This window comes from Puccinia triticina, chromosome 9A (genome assembly GCF_026914185.1).
Source record: "Puccinia triticina chromosome 9A, complete sequence".
Taxonomy (NCBI): Eukaryota; Fungi; Basidiomycota; class Pucciniomycetes; order Pucciniales; family Pucciniaceae; genus Puccinia; species Puccinia triticina.
The window spans coordinates 1,250,471-1,271,923 of record NC_070566.1 but is presented as its reverse complement, the minus strand read 5'-3'; the positions used below and the strand labels follow the sequence as shown (position 1 = coordinate 1,271,923).

The window sequence follows — 21,453 nt, the reverse complement described above, 5'->3', positions numbered from 1 at the left end:
CCCGCCTGGATCGTGCACCAGAGTCGAAAAGAGTGTTAATAATAAAGAGTGTAGGGTCTGGGTCGTACACCAGCGTCGTCCATAGTTTCTTGAGCCCGTAGTCCTCGCAGAAATAGCCAAACTGCCCATTATTTTTCCCTAACTCGAAAACCAAAGCGATGTCTTATCTTAATCCTATTATAATTGAGGATAGCACTATTGAAGAAGAGCTGTTTCGCCCCCCAACTCCCAATTCCGAAGAAGACGCCGCCGGTATTCCAGTAGATAATTCTGATAACAGTGTTGATAATGCCGAAGACCCAGCCGAGTATTCCGACGACGAAGTTGATTATAATGGAGTACATACTCCTCGAATCCATCCCACCATGCCTGCTCAAGCCGCGTTTCCGGCCGAGAACATTCCTCTGCGTGGGGCACAGAACTTTTACCATGCCATGGAGCTTGAGTTCGTCGAATTCGCCACCGCTACTCATAGAGACGAGGACGCCGTTCGAGCCGCCAAGGAACGCTTCTTTGCTCAGTTCAAGGAGCACTACAACCAAGTAAGTTCTTTTATTTATTTTTAGAAGTAATTTTTAATACTAAAACGAGTTAATTTCTTTTTCTTTCTTTTTTTTTTTTATTTATTTCTTATGTGTAGATGATTGATTTATCCAACCTGCGTCCTGGTGACCGGGACGCCATTGCGAGATCCGACTTTGAGCGCCAAGTGCGCCGAGCTGATAATTTGCGCCTGCGCCGCCAAAGGAACCGCGCTAGCCGCCGCCTACGTCGTGAGAGGGAAAGAGAAGAGGCTGCTAGGAATAGGAGAGAGATGAATAGGGAAAGAGATGAAGAGGAAAGAAATAGGAGAGACAGAGAAAGAGCCAGAGAGAGGATTGATGATTGTGAATGATACTAATGAAATTTTATGTTGTGATTATATACTAATTTTTACTTATTTATCTTTTTTTTTTTTTTTGCAATTAGCCTGGGATCCTGTAGAGTGGGCCAGATTTAGAAGGGAGGAAGGGAGATTTATCTAGGGATTGATATATATATATATATATATTTTATGGTATGTTTTCAGAGAAAGAAGTCCTAGAATGATACTTTTTGACATGTGTTGATGCATATCTTCTGGCCAATTCAGTTCTATCCAGTTCTTCCAAGGTGTAAGAGCCTCCAGGATTTTGAGTTTTTATTCTGTAAGGTCCATTCCATTTATTTTCAAAGAGTTTCCCAAATTGGGAGTCCAGAGATTTATTGTATACTAATACCAGTTCTCCAGTTTGTAGTGGTTTTCTTGCTGTCTTTTTGTTGTTCCAGTAATCCACAGAGCTTTTCCTGGTTTCCATAAGGTGCAAATGTGCCTGCTGAAGAATAGTGTCCCTGTTTTCCAATTGTTGAGTCCTGGCCAAAAGAAGGTCCTGAGTTGATTCCACTGTGGTCCAGTCTATTCCAAAGAAAGTTTCCAGTTCCAAGTCTATGGGTAAGATTGATTGTCCAAGAACCAATTCATAGGGAGAGTAGCCAGTTGATCTTTTGGTGGATATTCTGTCTGCAAACAATACTAAAGGTAAATAAGACCTCCATTTCTTGCCTTCAGTTCCACACAGTTTGACCAAAGTGTCCTTGATTGCCTGATGTCCTCTTTCTACCATTCCATTAGCTTCAGGATAATAGGGTGTTGTGACTTTTACTTTGATACCTGCTTCTAGAAGTGAGTTTTGAAATTGTTGTCCAAATTCTGAGCCTCCATCCACCGTTACTGACCAAGGGGCTCCATATCTGTAGATCCAATTTTCCAAGAACCAGTGGGAGATTTTCTTTGCCTGTATTTTCTCCAGTCCAACAGCTTCTATCCATCCAGAAAGGTCATCTCTAGCAATTACCAAGTATTTCCATTTACCTGCCTTGATGTGTACTGTGTCCAAACTAACTCTTCCAAAGATTGTTGATGATCCAGTGGGCTTCTTTGGTTCCATGGGTAGTACTGAGTTCCTCTTTTGGCAAGCTTCACAAGATTGGACCCACTTGGTAACTCCTCTTTTAAGTCCTGGCCACCAAAATCTGAGTTTAGTTCTTCTGTAGGTTTCTGAAATTCCTCTGTGACCTAGGGTTTCATGGAGAGAGCTGAGGATGGATTTCTGTGCTGAAGGGGAAGTGACCACTATTTGGGAGAAAGGTTTGTTGATCCTGTGTAATACTCCATTTGAGAGAAAGTAGTTGGCTGATTTGTGCAAAATTTGTCTGAATTCCAGGGTGCTGCATCCAGGAGGTTTGTTCATGGTGGCCAGGTAGTATTCCAAATGTTTCCAAATCCCTTGTTGAAGAGACCTTACCTCCTCCCCCAACTCAGCTGATGTCCCCAGCAGCAAACCAGGACAAGAAAGAATTCCAAAAGAAGATTGCTTGAGTCCAAATCCAGGGTGAGGTTTGATCCATTCTTCATCCTCATCAAAGCTAGGGCAGTCCTCCTCATCTGGGTCTGGAGGCCTCCTGGAAAGTCCATCTGGTAAGGTGAAAGTTTTTCCTGGGGTGTGGACCAAGTCAAAAGAGAAGAGCTGAATAAAGGCAATCCATCTGTTCATAGGGGCATTAGGTAGAGAAGGGTTGTTGATCATTCCAATAAGGCACTTGGCATCCACCCTGAGTTGAAAGTGTTGGCCCCAGAGCTTGATTTGAAGTTTCTTGAGGATTTTAGAGACCCCACAGAGTTCCAGTTTTGATTGTGAGTATTCTGATTCCCTTTTTGAAAAGACCACTGACTCATATAAAACTGGCCTGTCCAAATTAGCAGAATCCTCCTGGGTAAGAACAGCTCCAGCAGCAATATAACTAGAATCCACAGAGAGTTTGATTTGTCCAGCTTCAGGTCCAAATTCCAGTTTCTTGAGGGTGATATCCTTTCCAATAATCCTTTTAAGGTCCTCAAAAGCTTCCTGGCAGTCCTCTGTCCAATCCCAAGTAGAGTCCTTCCTGGTGAGTTGTCTGAGAGGTGCAGTGATGGTGGAGTAATTTTGGATAAACATTCTGACATAGACACAGATACCTAGGAATCCTCTGACTTCAGTTGGGGTGATTGGGGTTGGCCAAGTTTCTATTTTGTTGAGTTTCTTAGCTGAGATTTTCCTTCCTTCCTTGCAGACAACATGGCCTACTAGATCCAGGGCAGGGACACAACAGGCAAACTTTTTACCAGAGATAGTGAGTCCAGCTTCTTCAATCCTAAAGAGTATCCTTTCCAGAGTGATGGCATATTCAAAGATAAATTTTCTGATTTGGGGGTTGGCATCCAGGGTTTGTCCATTGTAGTCTGAGGTTGGTCCTTTGATTCCTCCATCATCAATAAAGATTCCCATGTGGTGAGGTAATTCATCCTGGAGGATCCACATCATCTGGGCCTGATAAACTGCAACTGAATTGGTGGCTCCTTGGGGTAATCTGGTGAGTTGGAATCTTCCTAGAGGAGTTTCAAAGGTGGTGAGGGGCCTAGATTCTGGTGCTAACTCCCTTTCATCATATCCTCCCATAATGTCTCCAAGTCCATAGCAAGCCCTTCCAGTGAATGAGTCAATGAGTTCCTCTGGTGATGGTGGTAAGCCTGCATCCTTGATAGTGACTTTGTTGAGTTTCTGGAGATCATGGACTATCCTTAATTTGCCATCTTGCTTTTTGACACAGAAAATGGGGCTGGAGTAGCTGGAAAAAGATTGTTCATAGAGGCCAGTCCTGAGTCTTTCCCTTACTAATTCTATGACTTGGTCCTTGATGGGTCCAGGGATTGGGATAGGTTTCTGTTGCCAAGGTTCATGGGGAATAACTGGGATGGTGTAAGGTTGTCCATAGGTATTTTTGAGTAGTCCTCTTTCATCTTCCTTGAAGGCCAGGGCTCCTTGTCTGATGGTGATGACCCAAACTAATAATAAATATTCTTGTTCTGAAAGCCATCCAGGGGGTCCAAAGTTGATAAGGTCCAGCCTGTCTTGAGTAATTTTGGAGGTAGGAGTAAAAGGAGGTGGAAATGGAGTTAAAGGAGTTGCATAGGGATCCCTGGAGAGTGGTGGTCTGGCCAGAGGAGGATTAAGAGAAAGGGGCATAGGTTGGTTGACTGGTTTTATCTTTTTTAAGGTTGATTTATATTTTGAGGCATAGGTGGCATAGGTTGGTGATGTTGCTTTAGACAGGGTTCCAGATCCTATTGGGAGAAGCTGAAATCCTGTCCTTGGCCTAAAAAATCCCTGGTGACTAGATTGATTGGAAGGCTGGTTTCCCATTTGTGATGATTAGGCAGGAGGATTGGTACCAAGTAAGTTTGTCCTTTGTCCACCACAGACAGTGATTCCTCCCTGTTTCCATTGTATTTGATAGTGGCTGATGCATCCATTAAGAAGGGTTTTCCTACAATTAGCTGAACTCCTCCTTTAGCTACCCAGAAATGAACAGTCTTGGTGATTTTTCCTAGAAGAACCTCCACTCCTTCAGCAATTCCAGTGATTCCAGTGATTCCAGTATGGTGGCCTCCAATTCCTTTGAGCTTCATGGGTTTTTCAGTGATAACCAGTCCTATAGATTGGGCCATCTCCTCAGGGATAATGTTGACCATAGATCCAGTGTCCAAGAGTGCTTCAAAAGATTTTCCTCCCATGGTGAGTCTGACATAGGCAAGGGGGCAGGAGTAGTGAGTTTGTCCAGGAGTTTCCTCTTCTTCTTCCATAGCTGCAGAGTTGGCTGATTTGGTTGAATCCACAGAGACCCTCCTGTTGGAAATTTTCTTTTTGAAGGCTTCAGAGGCAGAAGGAGAAGAGGCTAGAAGTTCCCCAATGGTAAGTTCCACAGTAGTTTTGTTCAGCACCCTGTTGACTATAGAATCTTCAATCCCTGGGTATTCCTTGGCTAGTGGCTTTTCCAAGTGGGTTTTCCTAGATGGCTTGTCTGTACTGGGCTGGCCTTGGTCCTGGTTGTCCTGGAATTTAACTTTTGGGCCTGGTTTGGAAGGTTGGGCTGGACTGGGTTTAGGAGGAGTTTTGGAAGGTGAGGTTGCAAATTTGATTAAGTCATCCTGGTCCATATCCATTAGAGATTCCTTTTCATTCCTGGTCCTTTTTCCACTAGTAGTAGGTTCATCCTCTGGGTCCTGGCTAGATCTGGTCCTTTTTCCAATATCCACATCATATACAGTTGGAGAGTCCTGGGCTAGTTCCTCAAGTTGGCCAAAGGAAGAGATGGTGGTTGGCCTGGCAGAATCCTTGGAGAATTGGTCCACTATAGTTTTGATAGGTCTACTGGTATCCCAAGGAATAGGTGTGTTGTCTGGAAATTTGTATCTGTTTCCATCCCTGATGACTAATCCAGAATCCACATCATAGTTTAGAAGAGAGCAAGACCTGGTTCTATGGTTGTTCTGAAAGCAGTAGAAGCATTTGAAATCTGGTTTATTCCTAGGAGAAGGGGTGTACTGTTGGCCAGGGGCAGCTCCAATAAGGTGAGGTGGGGCTGATTTTCCTGCAGTAAGAGCTGCTAATTGCTGTGTGATATCCTCTAGTTTCTGCTCTGTGGTTTTAGGTGCCTGGGAAGTGGTAATCTGAGATGGAGGCCTGGAAGGAGGAGCCATGGGTTGAGAGGTGGAAGGAGGGGCCTTGGTTACTGGAAGAGTTGAGTCCTTTTGATCCTGGGGAAGAGCCATTTTGAAGAGTTTTCTCCTTTCCATGACTGATGCTGAATGGACTTCTCTGATTATGAAGGAGCAGATGGTTGAAGTTGGGGGTAGAATCATTCCTCCATCCTCTGAGGCCAGCATTTCATTGCACTTGATGAGTTCCTTGGTGACAGCTGATTCCAGTTCTGGGCTAAGGGCATCCAATAGAAATTCTCTGAATTCCTCCAGGTGGGAGCACTGTTTCATTCTTAAAAGATAATTAGTAATGACTGAATATTTATTGTTGAACAACCTGAATTCTTCTGAAGTTTTGATTCCTCCAGCCTGGATTGAGTTGTTGATCAATTGAGTGAGGTCCCTCCTAGTATATCTGACCAAAGGGAGTGGGGATCCATATCTGTCCAGTAGCTGCTTCTTGAGGTCCTCCCAGTTCTGGTTCCTGTAAGCCTCCATTTGTTCCACTTCTTCCTTGATGGCCTCCCCTTTGAGAAAAGAAACAACCTGCCTGACCAAATCTATAGAAGAAGCTCCATCAGTTGATCCTACATTTTCATACCTGTTAATAAAGTTTTCAATGGTGAGGTTGGTTCCATCAAAGCAGAGTTCCTTGTCCAAGGGCTTGATTTTGACTCCTTTGATTGGTCCTTTGTAGGCTGGCATCCTGGTTTCCTTCTCCAAAAAGTAGACCACAGAGTGTTTGGAAGATACAGATGGGGCTGGAGGTGTGATTCTTTGTCTGAGTCCTAGGTGAGAGCTTTCTGAAAGATCAGGTATGTTGTCCCTGTACTGGTTGAAGACATTGGGGTGTTGAAACTGAGGATTGTTGGGGCCAGTGCTGCCTCTGTACTGATTGAAGTTGTTGGTAGGTTGAGGTAAAGGGTTGGTTTGAGCTGGATCTTCAGGAAAGGGATTGGCTGGTCCAGCAGGGTGAGTGTTGTTATCTTCTGGAGCAGTTTGGAAGGGGTTGTTGAAGAGAGTTCCTGGGTTGTTACTGGCAGTCTCTCCTAGGTTGTTGTTGATAGGATGAGCAGCATCTTGAGAGTGGATGGACATCTTGAAAGGTAACTGGCTGGGGAAGAAAAGAGTTCTGAAGAGGAGGGAAAAGAAGAGGGAGAAATAAAACTGAAGAAATTTGTTTTTATGGGTTTGTGGTTTTGGGATCTGATGCACTGAAGAGGAATGGAGTGGAAAGGGTTTGTGTAGGTGATAGGACTATGAACTGGTAGTGAAAAAGGTAACTAGGACTAAAATCTAAAGGTAATCAGGCCACTGTTGGGACACCACTTGTGGAACTCCTAAAAGATCAGGAAAGAGCTGTGAGGGGAAATAGTCAACTACACTACTAATAATGTAGGAGAGGCTACAGGTGCTGGTGAGGCTGCCCTCTAGACTAATGCTGATGGAGAGAGGGTTACACTAAGAAAAAGAAAAGGGTATGGCTGATGATTCTCTTTGACTTAGATGGCTTTAACACTTTATGAGTCTGAGGTGTATCAATCCTACTGAGTGAGAGAGGAGAAGTGAGAAGGGGAAAAGCAGAAGCTCTTGGGAGTCACTCTGAGATGGGTAATGAGATATATGCTGAGGGATATATTTCTATGGTGATGAAAGTGTATCTAAGTGTGATGTGTAAAGGTGCTACAGAGGGGATGTAGTAGAAAGTGCATCATGGGGATACAACATCTAGAGGGGTGTTTATATATGTGAGAAGTACTACAGGGGGGTGATACATGATGAGCACATAGTAACAATATCTGAAGATGAGCAGTAATGATGAAGGCGCAATGACCAAAGAGTGCACATGAAAGGTAACTATGTAGAAGATGAAATAATGATGAGCATTTGATAATAACTACAAGAGCTATGAAGGAATATACTGCTGATATCATATGAAGAGAAAAATGAGTAATGAAGTTATGTAAGATCTGCAGTCCTATGTAGCTATGATACTAATGAATGATGTATGTAATAATGCTAAGGATATGTATGAAGAAAATACCTGCCAAAACTATACATGCCAATAACTGCTGATCCATTTGGAAATCCTAGGTGAAATGAGTGGGTGACTAGGGGTAAAATGGGGTGTAGAATCTGAATATGAAGTAATAATGAGGTATTTATGAAGGGTTTTGGTGATATGAGGGTGATAGTATGAACAGGAACAGGGTTACCACACCGCCGCCTCAATTTCCTCGATGACAGTGACTTTTAACTGCACAAAAGAGGAACAAAACGCGGCAGACAAAAGTGAGAACTAAAGTAAGAAGAGAGAAAAAAGGAGAAGGTCAGAAGACAGACCAGGAGGGCCCTCCATAGGACTGTTCTACGTTGCTCGTCCCTCCACCTCAGTTCGATCAGAGCGGCTTTGCAGAGCCACTTATGCGCAATGGGGGGCGTGTTTGGGGACAGGTTTGCGGATCTTGTTGTCTCTGCAGGCGCACCAGATTGTCGAGCTCAGCGACGCGGATCTTGGCTGCAGTGTGCGCGGTCCTTGCCATAAGGAGGGCCTGGATGCTGAGCTGGGCGGAGCGTAGTAGCAAATGGCGAACAGAGGTGTGGAAGAGGCCGCCGGTGAGTAGGTCAATCAAGTACCGCCGCATCCGCCCCCTCGCGCCGGCTCCGCTGACTAACTTGTGCTCCATACTCCCAATCAGGTCGTATAACAGCTGGGGCGAGAAGGGGTGGGCAAGGGGGCAAACAGGGTGAGAGTTGGGGGCCCTGGGCAGCGGCGAGGAGGGTTTTTGGGCAGACATGTTTTACTGACGGGTCGATGGCGGAGGGGCGGGCACAAGGGACAAGGTTTGCGGGCGCAGCTGGGCTGTTGACGGGTAACCAAACTTCACATTTCAGATGGCCGCCATTGCCGGTGACCAGAGTGGCTGGATCAAGAGATCAAAGTTGGTGGGTAGGACTATGCAGTTTCTGTGTGCTTGTGGGGATTTACATGTGGCCAGCAGCGTTAGTCCAATTTTTTGCTCACTCCATTTGTGTGTAGGCCCGCGCATGTGATGAAAGATCAGAGATGGAGAGGAATAATCACAAGCTTTGACAGTCTTCCCTTGAGTCCGCCGTTGTTGCTGGCTTTGCAATTTTGGTCATGGTCAGGTCAAGTCAGGTGAGTTGATGGAGAGGACTAAGAAAAGGGGAAATAAGGATGAGTTGTCTGTGGGATGTTTGGGAAGAGACACTGAGAAGCCGTAAAAATGAAATGGATGGCAAAAGTCAAATGAGGGAAGTGGGAGGTAGTTGTACATACATAGTTGTCTGTCACCTTGTGTTGGTCCCAATTCCAATGTCTGTGGCCCACTTAGCGATGAATGCAGGATGTGTCAAATTGAAGACTGTTACATGAGTTCAAGGATGGTTGGCGGCTTGAGGAGGAAGGTGATGACTGTGCGTGGTTAGTTGGTGCAGGAAGAGTCCGGTTTGGGGAGGATGTACCATGTGATTGCCATTGCAAGGTTGCAAAATTACACATCTTGAGGTTTGGATGGAGATTTGCACCCACTTGGAACAAGGTTGTGAGCCAACAGCGTGTGAAACTACCGGATGCGGGTGCGCAGGGGTGTTTTTACATTCTACCCTTTACAAGCTCAGACTTTACGTTGGGTGATTTTAGGCAAAGTAAGTGTAAAATTCTATCCAAGGGGAATTTTCTGTAGTTTTACATGTGGTGGGCTTTACATGCTTGTGTCACTGTAAAGAGGCCCATGTCAAATTCTCCCACCCCATAAAATACTCATCATACAGGATCAAATTGGACTGAGCTAGTAGAAGCAGTTGGTGGCTCAAACTGATCAGTTCATCTTCTTCCCCCAAGACTGAATAAAATTCAAACTTTGTGTAAGCCCCCACCACTTGTGGGGTTTCACAAGTCCTTTAACCTGCTTACATCATCCCCAACTTGCCACAAGTACTTAGACTTGTCTCCTCCCGCTTCTTCCTAGTCAAGCAGAGAGCTCTCCCTCTCTCCGCTCCAGGTAAGCCAGTCACCCTTTCCCTTTTTCTTTCCTCCTTTCTAGTTGTACTTACAGAGAGAGCTCTCCCTCTCTCCGCTCTAGAAACTTGCAACAAAGCCCCCCAACTAGAGAATAACGATTTGGACCCGTTGCTAGGTAGCCGGCACCGCCGGCACCCGCCAGGCGGTGCCGGGTGCCTGTTTTTTTTGTGAAAAGTGGGGGGGTATCCGGGTACTGCTTGAGGTACTCGCTCAAGTGCCTCCTGATGCGGCAGGGGCTGGAGCCCGTGCCTAATACATTGCACCCGGCGAGCCGGACTTTGACCATCTCGCCAAGAGAAATTCACACCTCTCGGCGAGATGAATTTGTACCAGCTCGCCAAGAGGAATGCATCCCTCCCGGCGAGCTGGACTTTGACCAGCTCGCCAAGAGAAATCTACACCTCTCGCACCAGGAAAAAAAAATAGTCACTTGATGACAAGTGACATCATGCCAGCTCCAGCGGGCTACCCACCATCTACCCACCATCTACCCATCATCTACCCACCATCTACCCACCATCTAACCAGTTTAAGAATTTCCACAGGAGATCCTCAGTTTTTGCCGGGCACCACTGATCCCCATTTCTGGTCAGCTGATACTCAGCTTTAGCTCCCAGCTTATGCTCAGCTTTGGTGCCCAGCTCATGCTCAGCTTTGTTGCCCAGATCAGAACCAGTCCTGGCCCAGCTTATTTTCAGCTTTATTCCAGTCATGGCTCAGCTTAGACTCAGATTAGGACTATCATTGGCCCAGCCAATGCTCAGCTTTGGACCAGTATTGGCTCAGCTGATTTTCAGCTTTTGATAAATCTTGGCCCAGCCAATGCTCAGATTCTGAGTCTGACCACTCCTGTAACAGCTTATGCTCATCTGTGGACCAGCCTTGGCTCAGCTAATGCTCAGCTGTGGACCAACCTTGGCTAAGACAATGCTCAGCTGTGGACCAGCCTTGGCTCAGCTGATGCTCAGCTGTGGACCAGCCTTGGCTCAGCTGATGCTCAGCTGTGGACCAGCCTTGGCTCAGCTGATGCTCAGCTGTGGAACAGCCTTGGCTCAGGTGATATTAATCTTTTGAATAGTCTCAAAAAATCTGATACTCAGCTTTGGAACAGCCTTGGCTCAGCCAATGTTCAGCTTTGTACCAGCATTGGCTCAGGCAATGCTCAGCTTTTGAAAAATTTTGGCCCAGCTGGTGTTAATCTTTGGAACAGTATTGTCCCAGCTGATCCTAAGCTCTGCACAAGCCTTTTCCAAGATGATGCTCAGCTTTGGACCATTGTTGGCTAAGCTGATGCTCAGATTTAGAATATTCTTGGTCCAGCTGACACTTGGATTTGTTTCAGGCTTGGAATATCCAATGCTCAGCTGTGGCCCAGGCTCAGCCAATGCTCAGCTTTGGCCCAGGCTCAGTCAATGCCTACTGCTCAGCTTATGATGAGCATCAGCTGTTCCTGGGAAAAAAATAGGATCAGCTGACTGTGCCACATTGAGTGCTCTGGTGCAGTCCTGCAAGCTCTACAAGTGCTGGTGGAGCAGACTTGGAGCAGTGCTGGAGTAGCTCTGGAGCAGAAATCAAAGCTGCATCATGTCACCTGCCATCAAGTGACTATTTTTTTTTCCTGGTGTCGGCGAGAAATCCATCTCGCCAAGGGGTGTGCCTCTTGGTGAGCTGGTCAAAGTGCCGCTGGCCAAGAGGAATATACACCTCCTCATGGCGAGCTGAATTTTTACACCAGCTCGCCAAGAGTGTTATTCCCGGTGAGCTGGTAAAATCCCAGTCTGCCAAGAGGTGTGTATTCATCTAGGCAAGCTGGACTTGACCAGCTCGCCAAGAGATATACCTCTTGGCAAGCTGGACTTTGGGGAATTGGTGTCCCCAGTCCCGTTCGCCAAGTATGTGAAAAAAAGGCACAAAGTACCGCCGGTACCCGCCCCAAGAACCGCTGGTACCCGCCAGGCAGTGCTGGGTGTGGTACTTGGTCCCTGCTTTGGGAAAAAAATGTACCCGGTACCTGGGTCCAAATTGTTATTCTCTACCCCCGACGTTGGAACTAGAACATTTCATGGCCCTTGTGCCCCTTTGACAACGCTCAGTGAAGGACTCAATAGAGTCCTAACACTTTGAGTCTGGTTTGAATAGGGGGTTTCATTGGTGGTACAAAAGCCAGGCACGCAGGAGGGTACCAAGATCCATGTGCAGTGATTGACGGGCGGAGTTCCCAGCCAGGTTCTCAGTCCGAGCCTGAGCACCTGGCAAGAACCAACGGTGGGCCAGCTACAAAAACCGTGGTGTAACAGGGCGCAAAAAAGCGCCCGCTACGCTGCGCTACAGTGCGTTTTAGCGGGTTTTTGGCCTATTTTGCGGCTAAAAGGGCTGTGGCGTAGCGGCGTTAGCGCGGCGCTAACACTACAGGAAAATATGGCTACTTTCATTACCGCTACACTAACAATAAGAGGCCTTGAAGCGTAGTGTAGTGGAGCGGCCCACGATTGCAAGAAAATATTCAATGGGTTGTTATAGTTCTCAGGACTGAGGATCTCTCTTCCCCCATCTGCTCTCACTGTCCATCACTTTCAGCACTTCCTTCTCCTCAACAACAAAAGCAAAAAAAAAATCCTGACCACCCACCCATTGAATATTATTAGTTTACATTGAATTAGAAATCATGAATGAGGGGGGAATGTGTTTGCAATTCCAAAAAAAAAAAGGGGGGGGGGGGGGAGAAGAGAGGTTGAAATAATGGCTTTCTTGCCCTAAAACTTTTAGTTTTCATATCTTTTTGTTCCTCCTCTCTCAATAGGGAGAACAAACACTCTAGTCTGATTGAGGTTTTGTGTTCTCCCCCAGGCAACACGCTACCAGTGGGAAAAAGAGAAAAAACAATGTCAGTCTCTTCCTGCACTTGGGTAGTTTCCCTACCTATCACAGAGATGTCTCATTGCATTCATAAAACACGCTTGTCAGCGGTACAGTTCACAAAGCGCAGTGTCAGGTCTCAATCAAAACAAACAGCAAAGTTGGTCAGTTCAAAAGTCATTTCCCCACCTGCCAAGCTCTCACCAGTGGATTGCTGAGACCCCCTCCCCTCCTTTGCCGTTCTTGAAAGACCAACCATGTCTGATCAAAACCCTTCAATCCAAAATACCAATTCCTGGAAGCACTGAGGGCATTTGCCAGGCATTTTCAGGCATTTGTCAGGCATTTGCCAGGCATTTGCCAGGCATTTGCCAGGCATGGCCAGGCATTTGCCAGGCATTTGCCAGGCATGGCCAGGCATTTGCCAGGCATGGCCAGGCATTTGCCAGGCATGGCCAGGCATTTGCCAGGCATGGCCAGGCATTTGCCAGGCATGGCCAGGCATTTGCCAGGCATGGCCAGGCATTTGCCAGGCATTTTCCAGTAATTGCCAGGCATTTTCCAGGCATTGCCAGAAACAGTGTGTCCACTGCGCTGTGTTTAGTGCAGCACAGTGATTTTGTGGGTTGATGCTGTAGGGGTTTGCACAACAAGTCATGTATATAGTTACGAGTTGTAGGGGGATTTGAAGCCCATGGGGGAATTAGAAATTCTGATTATCAATTACTATCTTGCTTCACAGGTTTTGAGCCTTTGCAAATAGGATCTCAAGACTCTACAAAAATTCTCCCTTAGAACCCAATTCCAACTCTATTTGCTACATGCAGCAGACAGATCACTGCGCTACCCAATTTTTGATTTCCCAGGAAAAAAAAGTGAATTGTAGCGCGCTAAATCAGCGGTCATGTAAACTAGCAATGTACCACTGATTTTTAGCGTTAGCACAGCGTAATTCCGCGAACAAAGCGGTCAGCGTGGTGGTTTACTGCTGCTTTTCTACTTACAAGGAGAAAACACACTGGGAAAAAAGTGGAAAGGCGGAAGCTTTGAGCAGACAGCAAGCATGCTGCGCACCCACAACGTGGTTGCTATCCGCTGATTTAGCGGGTAGCAACCACATGGCAGGCAATGCTGCGGACCTGCTACATGGTTTCTACCTGGTGATTTGGCGGTTAGCAACCATGTAGTGGGCATGTAGCTGCGTGTAGTGGGGTTTTGATATTGCTTTGCTTTTATCCAGTGAAAGCAGAAATTTTTCTGCTGTGCTTTTGCTCAATGCCCTGGGAGGGTAGTGGTCAATTGCTGAGTGTAGAGAGTAGCGCAGCTGAGACACCGCTGCGCTATTACTTTTTTGGTCTGGCCATATAGGCGTCAACCGCTACGCTAAGCTAAATGTCCACTTTTTTTTAGCTTAGCGCGGCGGATACACTGTTGTTGCCAGGCATTTCCAGGCATTTGCCAGGCATTGCCAGGCATTTGACAGCCATTTGCCAGGCATTGCCAGGTATTTTCCAGGCATTGCTAGGTATTTGCCAGGCATTGCCAGGTATTTGCCAGGCATTTGCCAGGCATTGCCAGGTGTTTGCAAAGCATTGCCAGGCGTTTTCCAGGCATTGCCAGGCGTTTGCAAGGCATCGCCAGGCATTTGCCAGGCATTGCCAGGCATTGCCAGGCATTTGCCAGGCATTGCCAGGCATTGCCAGGCATTTGCCAGGCATTTGACAGCCATTTGCCAGGCATTGCCAGGCATTGCCAGGTATTTGCCAGGCATTTGCCAGGCATTGCCAGGTATTTGCCAGGCATTTGCCAGGCATTGCCAGGCATTTGCCAGGCATTTGCCAGGCATTGCCAGGCATTTGCCAGGCATTTGCCAGGCATTGCCAGGCATTTGCCAGGCATTGCCAGGCATTTGCCAGGCATTTGCCAGGCATTTGCCAGGCATTTGCCAGGCACTTTCCAGGCATTTGCCAGGCATTTGCCAGGCATTTGCCAGGCATTTGCCAGGCATTTGCCAGGCATTTGCCAGGCATTTGCCAGGCATTTGCCAGGCATTTGCCAGGCATTTGCCAGGCATTTGCCAGGCATTTGCCAGGCATTTTCCAGGCATTTGCCAGGCATTTGCCAGGCATTTGCCAGGCATTTGCCAGGCATTTGCCAGGCATTTGCCAGGCATTTGCCAGGCATTTGCCAGGCATTTGCCAGGCATTTGCCAGGCATTTGCCAGGCATTTGCCAGGCATTTGCCAGGTATTTGCCAGGCATTTGCCAGGCATTGCCAGGTATTTGCCAGGCATTTGCCAGGCATTGCCAGGCATTTGCCAGGCATTTGCCAGGCATTGCCAGGCATTTGCCAGGCATTTGCCAGGCATTTGCCAGGCATTTTCCAGGCATTTGCCAGGCATTTGCCAGGCATTTTCCAGGCATTTGCCAGGCATTTGCCAGGCATTTGCCAGGCATTTGCCAGGCATTTGCCAGGCATTTGCCAGGCGTTTGCCAGGTATTGCCAGGCATTTGCCAGGCATTTGCCAGGCATTTGCCAGGCATTTGCCAGGCATTGCCAGGCATTTGCCAGGCATTTGCCAGGCATTTGCCAGGCATTTGCCAGGCATTTGCCAGGCATTTGCCAGGCATTTGCCAGGCATTTGCCAGGCATTTGCCAGGCATTTGCCAGGCATTTGCCAGGCATTTGCCAGGCATTTGCCAGGCATTTGCCAGGCATTTGCCAGGCATTTGCCAGGCATTTGCCAGGCATTTGCCAGGCATTTGCCAGGCATTTGCCAGGCATTTGCCAGGCATTTGCCAGGCATTTGCCAGGCATTTGCCAGGCATTTGCCAGGCATTTGCCAGGCATTTGCCAGGCATTTGCCAGGCATTTGCCAGGCATTTGCCAGGCATTTGCCAGGCATTTGCCAGGCATTTGCCAGGCATTTGCCAGGCATTTGCCAGGCATTTGCCAGGCATTTGCCAGGCATTTGCCAGGCATTTGCCAGGCATTTGCCAGGCATTTGCCAGGCATTTGCCAGGCATTTGCCAGGCATTTGCCAGGCATTGCCAGGTGTCAGCCTTAGAGATACATCAAGTATCCAAAAGACTGCAATCACTTAGTAAATAATAATAATTAGTGCATTATTATTGCAGAATCATATTCCTCATCATAAATTAAGGGGGGTCACCCACTCAAACCAACCCCTTATTCCTATTCCTTCATGTACTAATTGCATAATTAAGAATTGGCCCCAGAAAGCGCCCAACAAGGTATTACATACAAAAAATTAGTAAAATAAACAAGTTGAATAAAATCAAACTACTGTACATTAAAGAGTAATCTTACTCGTGTAAAAATACCCCCTGAAAACATTATGTAGACTTCTACTGAAGCTTTTTCACATGAAAATAGGTTATCAATATGTCATGTGACAGAGTCAGGGAAATTGGTCTATTATAATACAAAATAGAGGCCAAGGCGGCTTCGCCGCTGCAAAACCAATTTTTAGCCTATTTGCCAAAATTTGGGGCTAAAAGCTCAAATCTGAATGAAGATTATAAAATCATTTGCTTATTCAGGGTGGAACAGGAAGTTTCAATACTTGTAGAAGAATTTTAAACCAAACCAACAGTGATCAAATTCATTTTGCATGAATTTCAATGGCCCACCGGTATAATTTAATGGTTATTGCCTTTCATCTGACCAAAAATTGCACAAGAATGAGTGAAATCATTAATGTTAATCAAAAGAGTACCTGGGTTTTGTCTTAGGAAAAAAGTGGCTGATGGAGGATCAAAAAAAAAAATGAGTTTGAATTAAATTATCATGCTTCAACACAAAATTGTATGGTTTGGAGATTGAATCTTGTCCACATGTGATTCAGCAGAGGAAATAGATCAAGAGTCTTTATCTTCACATTGAAAATAATTGGGGCTTCTTGGGATTTGTTCATTCTTCAAGGCTTCATCCTCAGAATATTTCTTCTTCAAGGCTTCATCCTCAGAATCTTTCATTGGTGGGGTTGGATCACAATCATGAAACTTATGTAATAGAATAATTTTTAAGAAGCATTGCGTGGAAATTTGGGGAAAAATGAATCAAAGGAGAAGAACCTGATGTACGGAATTGGATCCTCCACCAAACTGACCACTGTATCTGCAGATTTAGCTGGGAAGTATGATTCAACTGCATTGAGTAAATTGACCATCAGGAGAAGCACTGAATCCTTGTCGTATGCAACAAGCTTGTGGAAGACTGGGACTTTGTGGGTGACCAAGTTTTTCTGGGGTAGGGAAGTTTAAAACTCTTCATTGTCTATACCTCAAGTGATGAAAGGGATGAGCTCATCACATGTCCTTGAATGTTATCAAATTTGATGCAGGCAGCCCCCGCGGCGGGCAAATAGCTAGTTTTGATTGGCTTAGTCTCAAGGCCCTCGCCTTGTTAGATCAACAGGACTCCAAAGTGAGTGTGCCGGTTGGCATGCATGATCAAAATCCTTTCTGAGGAAAAACAAACTTACAAAGATGTGAGTATAGGTATGAGTACCAGGATTTGTGAATGTTCAAATAATATCATCAGTTGGTAGTCAGCTGGAGAAAGAGAGCGAGGATAAGTCAAAAGCAAAAACCAACATGAAAAATTGGGGGATGAGGATGATGGTAAGCATTTTACAAAATAAGAGCTCACCCAATGTGTTTGACCTCCCAAGATAAATGGTCATCATTCAGCATGCCCAAGGGGATCTCCTGCTTGGGGTGTGGCTGGGCATCGCAAGGGCCATGTTTGGGACGTGATTTTCGACCCCGGCTCTGAGAAGTGTGTGACTTGTCCCTCGCCGTCGGGCCGGCCTCTCCCTGCTGTTGTCCTCGGCGGGGGTGACCGGCTGGGGGAGGCGGGACCTGCTCAAGATGCAAGGCTTGGAAAGCCTCCAGATTGCTACCACCAGAGGGTTGTTTGACGGGTCTGCCGACCACAGAATGGTGGCTGGGCAAATGTGGTCTCTGATGTCCAGCGCTGGCAGATTGAGGTGCTGTGTTGTTTGGATTGTCGCTCTAAGCAGGGGGAGTGCCTGGATTGGTGGTGGGGCTCGATTGGTGATTGGCTGGAGAAGGTTTTCCCAAACGGTTGGCGGAGTGGCTCAAATACAGTTGGGGTTCTTGAGCAGCTGGGGGTGGTTCCGAGGGAGCAGGTTGTTTGCGCCGGCGCCCTATTCTGATGGAGGTGAGCCCATTCCAGGAGTGGTTTCCATGGCGTGATTGATTGCTATATTTGCCGCTTGGGTGCTCGCCACTCCTCCCAGGGCCTATCAATAGGCCTTGGATACGTGATCTGGAGCGGGATTGCAAAGGCGAGGTCTGTTGGACGGTCCCCGCTGGGCGATGAGAGGAAGTTGTCCGACTGGGTGCATTGCTGGCACCCATGTTGGAAGCCGAAGTTGTACAATCAGGCGTGTGACTGCCCAAGTGCGACACATCAGATGGCTTGAACGGCAGCCCATTGGGAAGAACTCACTTGATTTCAGGCACGTTAGAATGATCAAGAACAAACACCTTTTGACATTGGGATGGTGGCCAAGATTGGGCGGGTTTGCTGGTGCGAGAGTCCTTATCTTTGATGGATATCAACCAATGATTTTGCTTGATAAGACAGACGATCTTGTAGATTTTGATTATCTTCTTACTTTGAGGGATTTTGTCCAATTTAAATTTGAACAACAAAATTCCAGCAACTGTAAAGTAGCAAGAGCTTGTGGATAGCGTTACGGCTGTTGACGGTAGGGGCAAAAAATTAGCATCAATTATTTGAAGCTAGCAATGATTGAATGATCATGATTACATTCAACCCAACACCAGCTCCACTGACCCCTAACTGTTTGGATAGCTGGGTCACATTGAGATTGAGAAATGCCTGGCATTGCCTGGCATTTGCCAGGCATTGCCAGGCATTTGCCAGGCATTTGCCAGGCATTTGCCAGGCATTTGCCAGGCATTGCCAGGCATTGCCAGGCATTTGCCAGGCATTGCCAGGCATTTGCCAGGCATTTGCCAGGCATTTGCCAGGCATTGCCAGGCATTTGCCAGGCATTTGCCAGGCATTGCCAGGCATTTGCCAGGCATTGCCAGGCATTTGCCAGGCATTGCCAGGCATTTGCCAGGCATTGCCAGGCATTTGCCAGGCATTGCCATGAACAGAGCCAGAAGTTCATCAAGGCCACCTTGATCATTGATGACCAGAGCCGGACAGTCATTAAGGCATAGAGAATGTCAAAATGGACCTGGGTACTGGTTGGACTGCCTGTCAGCTGGTGTACCCGCGTAGGGAACAGGCTGGACAAGGAGTTAGTAACTCTATATATATAATTACTACAAAAATCTGGATACAATAGTAATAGAGAGGAAGAGAATATAAGAGAAGAATTAGGAAATTTATTTTAGCATCTATAGCGCTTATACTTGTCTTGTCCTTATGGACTGTTTAAGCTGCTTATAGCTAGCCTCTCCAATAGAATTCTATCAGAGGTTAGATAAAAGATATTTCTAACATATTTTGGTTTCTTTCTGGCTATGATTGCACGGTTGGGTTATTACCAAAAAACCCAAGAGTAAATTTTTATAGTATTTGTGTTTGTAGGAATATTCATTATGGATAGTAAAAATGGAAAGTGATTTGGAAAGGATATTTATAAGAGGGGACTATCATATAACCTTTTGTAAGGTTAGAGAGTTTAAACTTACAGAGGAAGTACCTGGTAGCAATATCTCTATTGAGTACAATGGCTTAACAAGTTCTAACGGATCTGAGAAAAGGGTCAGAAGATAGTCATATCAATTATTCTCCTGTTCTGATTGCTAAGGTAGAGTAAAGAAGATACTAAATAAAAGATTCTGATACTTGAGTACCAAAATTTAGCAGTCTAGTACAGACTCATCCTGAGTAGTATGTTACTTTTTGTTTACGATTTTGGGTAGCAAGTTGAGTAAAATTATTGATCTGTTTTTTCTCTGAGGGGGAGAAGAGAATCTCTCCAACTATTTCGAAGAGAAAAATATTCTCTCTTCTTTGGCTTTTAGAGATCACCGAGTGGACCTGGGTACCTGTGGCGGGTGCGGGTGCCTGCGGTCATTTTGGGCATATTTAGATACCCGGACTCGGACCCAGCACCCGTAGGGCAGGTACCGGCGGTACCTGTGGCGTCGAGGATGGTGTAACCTCTTCATGACCAACACAGACCGGTCATCAAGGGTGTATATACCCTCTCAATGCCTGACCTGGGCCGGGTATTGAGAGCGTGTATGTATACCCTCTCGATGTCCAGTCTGTGCTGGACACCAAGAGGGCATACATTCTTGATGACCAGCACAGACCGGACATTGAGAGGGTGTGTGTATACCCTCCCAATTTCTGGTCTGTGCCGGTCATCAAGAGTTTACACCACCCTTGAAACCAGCATAGACCGTCATCAAGGGTGTATATACCCTCTTGGTGCCCAGTCTGGGCCGGATATTGAGAGGGTATGTCTGTGTGTGAATTCTTGATGTCAGGTCTGGGCCGGACATCAAGAGTGTATGCCCTCTTGGTGTCCAGCACATACCGGACATCAAGAGGGCATACATACACCCTCCCAATGTCCGCTCTGTGCCGGACATCAAGAGTGTATGCCCCCTTGGTGTCCAGCACATACTGAACATTGATAGGGCATACATACACCCTCCCAATGTCCGCTCTGTGCCGGACATCAAGAGTGTATGCCCTCTTGGCGTCCAGTATGTGCTGGACACCAAGAGGGTTAGGTTAGCAGGGGCCATGATTGCGCTGCAAAAGGTCGTCCGCGACTGCTTGTCTCCAGACCTTTTGCAGCGGGTACCTGGACGGGTACCCGCCATCCAAAATTTACCTACCTGGACCCGCACACGGCACCTGCGGGCGATCTCTACTGGCTTTGTTTGTGATCTTCTCATCAACATGCATGTCAAAGTTTTTCTTCACTATTTGCTTTCTTTGTTTGTTAATTCTTGATTATCATTTCTACAGCTTATGGTTGTTCTTACCTTAAGCATGTATGCATTATTCTGTTTTCTTGCGCCCAGCTCTTGCGCTCCATAGCACTGATCTATCACATAGCTTATCATTACACATTCTTTAGCTCTACGCTCTGTGCTCTGCGTTTACATTTAATTAGAACAGTTTAATCTCTGCGCCTGCACATCTTATACAATTTTATATTATATTAGTAGTTATGATATTTTGCAACCCTCTTGGACGTTCTAAATGTCTCAAGGGTTGACACCGCCAGTACCCGCGTCTTTTTTACCAAAATCAGGTACCCGGCACCGCCGGTACCCGCCGGGGTTTTTTCAATCAAACCTCACTCTCACAATGGTTTCACCGTTGCTGCTCGGCGGGCAGCACATCGCTGTACCTGCTCGGCGAGCAGCACATGCCTGTACCTGCTCGGCAAGCAGGTACTTGTTTCCGCTTGACTTCGCAGCGGCTACAGGTATCTGCTTGACGAGCAGGTCAACCTGCTTTCAAAGCAGGTAAAAGCACCTGCTTGGCGAGCAGGTCATCATGATGGCCGAGCAGGTAGAGGTACCTGCCCGGCAAGCTTTTACCTTCTCGGCGAGTAGGTCAACCTGCTGGCCGAGCCGGAGCAGCACTGTACCTGCTCGGCGACCAGGTCATCCTGATGTCCGAGCAGGTAAAAGTACCCTCTCGGCGAGCTTTTACCTGCTCGGCCAGCAGGATGACCTGCCGGCCGAGCCGGAGCAGGTACCTGTAACTGTACCTGCTCGGCAAGCAGGTCATCCTGATGGCTGAGCAGGTAAAAGTAGCCTCTCGGCGTGCTTTTACCTGCTTGGCGAGTCGGTCAACCTGCTCCGAGCAGGTACTGTTACCTGCTTGGCCAGCAGGATGACCTGCCGGCCGAGCCGGAGCAGGTACCTGTAACTGTACCTGCTCGGCAAGCAGG

The 21,453-nt window shown here is 46.8% G+C and overlaps 1 protein-coding gene across 1 annotated transcript; it reads right to left on the bottom strand.

Annotated features, from left to right (window-relative positions):
• Positions 1-17,167: 17,167 nt before the first annotated feature.
• Positions 17,168-17,905, bottom strand: PtA15_9A136 (uncharacterized protein; the record flags this gene model as incomplete). The annotated part of the gene is made up of 2 exons (XM_053172313.1): positions 17,168-17,514; positions 17,608-17,905. 2 exons carry the CDS (start codon positions 17,903-17,905, stop codon positions 17,168-17,170), a joined length of 645 nt encoding a protein of 214 aa, XP_053023566.1.
• Between the last annotated feature and the right edge of the window lie 3,548 nt (positions 17,906-21,453).